General features: G+C 50.1%; 2 protein-coding genes across 4 annotated transcripts in view; both read left to right on the top strand.

The window, feature by feature from the left end:
• The window catches only part of LOC126579602 (uncharacterized), a 26,880-nt gene extending 25,785 nt beyond the window's left edge, over window positions 1–1,095 (top strand). For both annotated transcript variants that reach the window (XM_050243056.1, XM_050243054.1), the window contains exon 7: window positions 6–1,095. In XM_050243056.1, the coding sequence (XP_050099013.1) occupies window positions 6–950 (945 nt within the window). In that variant the 3' untranslated portion in view covers window positions 951–1,095. The remainder of the gene's footprint in view (window positions 1–5) is intronic.
• Window positions 1,096–3,269: 2,174 nt separating this feature from the next.
• Window positions 3,270–7,500, top strand: part of LOC126579694 (CAD protein) — a 20,648-nt gene continuing 16,417 nt past the window's right edge. The window contains exons 1-3 of one of the 2 annotated variants that reach the window (XM_050243240.1): window positions 3,270–3,479; window positions 6,654–7,201; window positions 7,280–7,500. The exon at window positions 7,280–7,500 is cut by the window's right edge and continues 3,342 nt beyond it. In XM_050243240.1, the coding sequence (XP_050099197.1) occupies window positions 6,673–7,201; window positions 7,280–7,500 (750 nt within the window). In that variant the 5' untranslated portion in view covers window positions 3,270–3,479; window positions 6,654–6,672. Of the gene's footprint in view, window positions 3,480–4,571; window positions 4,896–6,653; window positions 7,202–7,279 lie in introns of those variants that run through there. The other variant, XM_050243241.1, reaches the window with a different exon arrangement.

The following is a 7,500-nucleotide window of genomic DNA, read 5'->3' as shown; positions in this document are numbered from 1 at the left end:
AACAGATCGGGATGGTAAAGTCACCGGTCGAGGGTAGCACGGCGGCCATGGTACGGCTCGAGACACCCGTCGTCTACTCGGACTTTGTCCGACCGATCTGCCTACCCGACATCCCGCAGAAGGAACCGGTCGATCGCACAAGTGACAACGCCGTGACGCCGACACCGCACGCCGAAAAGTATTCGACAAAGGTGGGCCGCGGTGATGTTGGGCGGGGCCCGGCCGCCGCCGCCAGCAAACCGGCAAACCACAGCAAGCTGAAGGAGTACCGCCAGTACTTTGAGATGCCGGGCGAGGTCGAGCTGCTCGGTGACGAGTACGGTGATCTGAACGAAGCCGCCAAGTACGTCAACCAGTACAGTGCGGACTTTGCCGATGAGCAGTATCAGGTGCCGCAGGCCGAAGCGGCCAGTAGTGGCCAACCCCAGACGACACCGACGAGCGGTACCATCTCGAGCTACCCGTTGCCCGCCAACTCACCCCAGACCACTAGCTACATTTCGGCGCTCAACTACATCGGGTCTGGTGGTGGTGGTGGTGGTGCCGGTGTCGGAGGCGTCGCACCGCCACCCTACCACCAGGTGACGCGTGGTGGTAAGCACGGCCAGTGGACCAACTGCAACACGCTCGGCTGGTCACGGCAGCGGGACCATCTGCAGCGGGTGCAGCTGAAGCTGATCGACATGTCACCGTGCGAGAACATCTCGATCGCGACCGTCAACAGCATGTGCGCCGAGTCGGCCTACCACAAGCCGGACTGCAGCGAGGAAGAGTTTGCCGGCAGCCCGGTCGTCTGTCTGCTGCCGAGCGACCGGCGGTGGGCCCTGGTCGGGCTGAGCTCGTGGCGCATCGCCTGCGCACCGAACGGTATCGAGCGGCCCCGCATGTACGACAAGGTGACACCCAACACGCCGTGGATACGGGACACGATCGCTGCGACGGTCACCTGAGGACGGTAAAGGGAGGAAAAGGCAGCGATAGCGACACCAAATAGTACGCGTCCTGGGCCGCCCCTGGCGACCCTCAGTGATTCGTGGAGGGGAATTTAAAACAAAAAAAAACAAACAGCAAAACAGAAGAGAAGGTGGTGCGAAAGAGGAGATAAGGAGCTGATTGATTGCTTTTATGCCATTTTGATTGATTTTTTTTTCTCTCTCTCTCTCTTTTCGATCGTTCCGACCGTTATCTGTATGCTTTTGGTTTCCTTGTGGGTTGGGAAATTTTCTGCCGAAATCAGCAGCGCTGTAGGGAACCCCCCCCCCCCCCCCCCCCACATCCAGACGTCTGACACGAGTTAAGTTTTTGTTTTTCCTCTCGCGATCGCGGAAGCTGCTCTCTGCGTCCCTGTAGGTTTTTCTTTTATGTTGACACATGTTTTACCCGCTTATGTTTTATTCGTACTCACGTATAGCTATCGCTGCGCTTAGGCTTTGCTCCCTTGTTTAGTAGCTAGCTAGGGTTGCGAAAGGTAGGAGGCAGGGTGCATACTCTCTCCCTCGTTCTCTCTCTATCTATCTTTCTCTTTCAATCGCACATTCTCGCTCGCTGTCGATGCAGAATGCTGCCGTGTTGCTGCCAACGTATGTTAATATAGATCAGAGCAATAAAAAATTAAAGTAATAAACAATACACTAATGTAATAAGGATATGAATGCTGAACTATATAAATATATGTAATAGTATACATATACATGCAGATATAGACAGATAAATATATATATATATATATATATAAATATATACCTGAACTAATCGCCAAGCGAACGACCAAAGGTTCTAGAATGCAAAATGGCGAACGCAATGAGTGAGCAATAAGTAGTTGCAGTTGTTACTAGCAGCAACCGTACCGAATGAATCACACCGCATGTTGTATTTAGTAGAAAAGCCTAGGGGAAGAGATCGAATAAAGAGAGAGAGAGAGAGAGAGAGAGAGAGAGAGAGAGAGAGCGAGAGAGTAGTGATAAGAATTAGGCAAAAAAAGGCAAACAGGGAGACCGTCACACGCTCGTTCGTTTTTACTCACCCATCAATAATCGGTAGCTTTCTTCCAATAAAAACGTTCGTAATAAACTAAGCAAATCGCGACTACTACTACTGCCACCCACCCAATATTCAAGAAGTTAGTGCGTTGACCCATTCGCATTGACGCACCCGAAAATCCCAGTTCCCAACACCGGGGTCCGCTTGGTGTGCCAGGTAGCGGTAGAGAGAACCACTTTCTCCGCGCACCAGCACCAGCAGCAGCAACGGGACGGTACCGTACCGGCACCAAATCTCTCCAAAGGAACTGATGGTGGGCTCATTTCTCCAGCACGATGATGATGGACGGCACTCAATTTGCGTGTGTATGTGTACCACTGGCAGACGCTGCAGCAAACCCTTCTGTTCGCACAATAGGAAAGTAAAGTAGTGCGCTGCGACCACAAATGATACACGGGAGCCCTGTAGGTCCCTAATAACCCTTTCAGTTTTTTTTTACTATTTTGACATTATCTGTAATGGTGTGCTTGGTATTTATACAACACGGGTATCAATGCTGGAAGAACATGCAAATACTGCACACTTCCGTTCTGGGTTCCTTATGGAACTGCCCGCCCATTAGAATTACTGAAAAGGGCAGTTCGTTTGGCCAAAAAAAAATCCATGATAATATTTAATGTTTTTCTACGGCGTGCATAAAAAAAAATAACAAACATAAGAACAATGGAAGCCGTAGAACAAAACCTAACTTTCCAGGAGTATTACGGCGACTCGCGGCTCCAAGTACAATACTGAATGATGCAAGTTATCCCGCCTAACCGTGTCATGAGCCCGCTGTTCCGTCCGTGGGCGCTGGTGGTGGGCCTTAGCGCGACCTGCTTATCGCGTGTCGATGTGTGGTGCTCGACTCGAAGACATCCCAACCGTTGCCGGCACAATAAGTGCCATGCCAGGCCCGTACCTCTACGACCGTCTACTGCGACAAGCAATCGAGCGGTTGGCTCGAACGTAGGGCGAACAGCACCAACAGAGGGCAAACTATCACGCACTGCGTGCAGTCGATCTGCATCGAGCTACCGAGATCGAATGCACAAACCAACCCATTCGCCTGGTTATATCATTGCGTATTGCCAGTTGCGTATACAAGTGGCGCGTGAGTGACTGTCGCCTAGCTGGAGGACACACTCAAACATAAGAAAAACGCGACTGAGCGAGTGAGGTGCACCACAGTATATGTATGATTTGTTTTATCGCTGCTGCGTTCGCCGGTTACAGCCGCCACGTGCTCGGGGACCTGGAAGTCCTCCGACTGCTTTCAGTTGATCGTTCACCGTGAACGAGTGCTGTTCATCTTCAACTTCCTTTCTTTTTTTCATTCTTTCGTTAAACACCACTCCAACTTCTCACCCTTTGGCTCCGGCGGACTCCTGCACACATCCTGAATCCGCTCAACGCGATACATTGTAGAAGCAGCAACAGCAGCAGCAGTAGTTGAGCCGGTAAGCACGCGTCCTTGCCACTGTGAAGTGCCGACACTCGTGGAGCCGTGATGGAGAAAAAAAGAAGAAGAAAAAAAACCCCTGGAAAACGCCACACGCGCAAAACTCCAATTGTGGACACCCAGTTTGGCAAATGCTGTCTAGTTTCGCACAGTGGTGCGTTTTATAATTAGCGTACTCCAAACCGCGATGGCATTATGCCCTGGCATTGGCGGCTACCCCTTTCGGTGCCTAGGTGGGTAGGGGTTCAATAATATTCCAGTGGATTCGTTCGGTTTGGTTTGACATGCATCGAGATCAACCCACAATCAAGCGTCGTGCCCGTGGCCTCGGTCGAAGAGAAATGCCCCCCGGCACACATACACACACACCAATTGGTCGGACCAGGAAAGTGGGCACTCCATAAATGTTACACCAAAGAAGCCAAAGCGTTCTCCAAACGGCGGAGTGTATTGCCGATCGAGAATGTCAGTGCTGGATGCGATGCTTAGAATGCTTAGAGGCGCCGTGGCCCGATTGGTATTGGTGATTGGTGTACACATTGCGCGCTTCTCTTGCGAACTATACCCGGAATCTGGTTCTGGTCTACGATGTGCGTCGTTATAAATGGTTCCCCATTCCCAATGTTGAAGGGGAACTCACGCGCGCGCGTGCGTTCACTCGCAGTTCCACCACGCGGTAGCCGCAACTTTGCCTTTAAATTTGCCTGAACCCCCCCCCCCCCCCCCCCCTGCAATGGACACCCGTGACACTGTCCATCCAATCCATCCGGTGGGAATGCTGTGTCCCGGAATTGTGCAACCCTCCCAGGGTCACCAAAGGGTTGTGTTCCGGGACGATCTTGTTTTGCGATGTTCAACGCAGTTTCGAATTAACACGCATCAATCAATTTCCGGATTCTCTGGGGGTTCTCAGGCACGCTCACTCACACTCCCGAGCGTGACCGTCTTGTCCGCCGTCTCTTCTTCTATCTCCCTTGCGCTGGCCGGTTGTTGTTGTTTGAAAATACTAGACATTGTAGCCGCATCGAGCGCCTAGAACCTGCTGCTGCTGCTGCTGCTGCTGCTAGGGGAACGTTAGTTGAAAGGGTTATGACGCGACGCGCGTGTTGTCTGAGTGCCAGCTAGTGAGATACGCAATTCAAACAGATGCCCATCCGTCGCCGTTGTCGGCACCAACACAAACCGGCACCCCAAACGTGTTTTTTGATCTCTCCGCTAGCAACCATCCTAGATTCTTGAGCTAGCGCTCGAGAGTTAAAAAAGGGGGGGGGAACAAAAAACAAACAAAACATAGAGGCCGTACATGGTACGAGGCTTTAAAGCCGAACCCAACAGGGGTGCTATACGCCTTAGTCAGCCGTTATGGACCACATGGACCGGGGACATTCGACACCCCCGGTCCACACCTACAGTGGTAAGTCCACCATCAGGTTCCACCACATTTTCATCCATAAATTTGACATTTTCGGTCACAAAGGCAATGTAATTTTTTGCTAGAAGCTCAAACTTTCCTCTTTCCAAATCACTTGCTTTGAGCTTGATAGGTTTGATAATCGTTTTTTGAAAATTCTTTAAGTAAAGGATGCTCGATCATGATTGTGACAAAAGTAAAAGCCCACCTGCAAGGAAACAAGTTTCTCAATTCAATTGGGCCACTCTTACCGCAGATTTCCATTTGCAGCCATTTTGACATGGTTTCCACATGTTGTCAGATATGTTGGGGATTATTCTCATCGTATTGCTTCGTAAAATAATTGTTTTTAATAGAAACATCGTTCATAATGGGAATTTTACTTTAAAAAATCCCATAAATGCTCAATCTGAGCTTGAAGAAGGTGATTCTAGGCGGTGAATACGACGCAGATGTCAATAAGAACTTATGGTTTTAGCGATTCGTTTAAAATCGTTTTCCTATTGCTCAACAAAATTGGGGCCCATACGCTGGCTGAATAAATTTAAAAATTCTTTCCGGGCGTCAACATAATTTTCGCCCCCCACAGTACTGTTATTTTCACTAATTTAACATTCTAATTGAACTGAAAAACTGCTCCATACCCTCACCGTGCCTCATTGTGACCTGCAACTGACGGTATGGCACAGCATGGTTTGCTTGCCATCAAACTTTCTATCGATCTATTGCATTAAAATCCATAATTGATGATTCTGAAAACAATAAACTACTTCTCGAGCCTTCTTTAAGCTTGGAAATATATTTCCGAGTGAAATTAAGAAGATTCAGCTCAGTTTTCGGATGAAACGAAAGTCTTTTAGCACATCCACTCCTGCACTCATGTGGAGCTGATCTTCCGTGGCATACTTCGCTCCAACATTGACAGCGACAGGGATGGTATGTTTGAATAGATAATTAGTTTCGATGATTTCTGAATCTCTGTAGTTTTTTTACATTTTTCCAATCATTTTTCTATCAATAATCCATCAATAATTTTTCTGATTATATCTGTTGAAGTACTTGGTTCAAACAATGATTAACAAGTAGTTTTCTGATGAGCATAGGGTCTGGTGTCCGTTGATCTACCCATAACACGTGCAAAAACCCGCGCGCAATCGACTTTCTACTGAAGATGCTAGGATAAGTGGATTTAACATGTGTAAACAATAATCGAGGGCACGTAAAACATTAAAACAGACGTAAATAAAAGCCCTATTAAAGGTACAGTAACCACAGGGCTCTGTCGGAGTCGTAATAATATTTATAGCAAAGTGGGCTTTTACTTTTGTCACAATCATAATCGACCATCTCGCACTTGAAGAATTTCCAAAAAGAGACTATCAAACCTATCAAGCTCAGAGCAAGTGATTTGGAAAGAAGAAAATTAGAGCTTTTGGCAAAAAAATCACAAGGCCTTTGCGATCGAAAATGACGAATTTACAGGCGAAAATGTGGTGGACCATAGAGGTGGGCTTTTACTTATGCTATGCTATGCTCAGCGTAAGGCAACGGCTAACGTAAAGAAGTGCCGCCGCCGTGTAAAGTCTATTTAGACATTGAAAGATACACCTCGAGCAGCTTGAGCACCTTGAGCACCTCGAGTGTTTTTTTGATTGGATCGGGCCAGCGGGCCACCAGTGCAGTAACACTTCAGCAATCCCCCGCACCACTATCTAATCTCTTCTTCTTCTTCTTCTTCTTCTTCTCTTACTGCCTCTACAGTGCAACTAGCACGTTGGAAATGCCCACGATGACATCGCCGGATGATGATGGGTCCGGATGTGGCCAGGGGGGCCCACCAGCAGCGGATCAGGGCCAACCGGCAACTCCGTGCCAGGTGGAGGACGAGTACCGGCCGAAAACGGCGTCCCTCGTGCTGGAGGACGGTACGATCATGCACGGCCATCCGTTCGGAGCGCGCACCAGCGTCGACGGTGAGGTCGTCTTCCAGACCGGGATGGTCGGGTACCCGGAGTCGATGACCGATCCGTCCTACCACGGTCAGGTGCTGGTGTTGACGTACCCGCTGGTCGGCAACTACGGTATCCCGGACGGTGATCTCGACGAGTGCGGGCTGATGCGTCACTTCGAGTCGAACAATCGCATCTGGACGGCGGGCCTGGTGGTTGGTGAGCAGTGTGAGGAACCGTCGCACTGGCGCAGCAAGCTTACCCTCTCGCAGTGGATGGAACGTCACGGTGTTCCCGGTATCAGCGGTATCGATACGCGTGCCCTGACGAAGAAGATCCGCGAGAATGGCACCATTCTGGGTAAGGGGGGGGGGGGGGGGGGGGGGGCGGGGGCGTGGGTTAGCCAACCGGTTCTCATCCGCACATGTTCTGTTGCAGGCAAGATCGTGCAGCAACGGGTGGAATCGAGTGCCGGGTACAGCTTCAGCAACCCGAACCTACGCAACCTGGTGGCGGAAGTGTCGGTAGCGCAACCGACCACCTACAATCCATCCGGCAGTCCCCGGATCTGTGCGATCGATTTCGGGCTCAAGCTGAACCAGGTGCGCTGCTTCGTGAACCGGGGTGCCCGGGTCGATGTGGTACCGTGGAATGCCCTC

This window comes from Anopheles aquasalis, chromosome Y (assembly GCF_943734665.1).
Source record: "Anopheles aquasalis chromosome Y, idAnoAquaMG_Q_19, whole genome shotgun sequence".
NCBI lineage: Eukaryota > Metazoa > Arthropoda > Insecta > Diptera > Culicidae > Anopheles > Anopheles aquasalis.
This window is presented reverse-complemented; position numbering and strand designations above follow the sequence as displayed.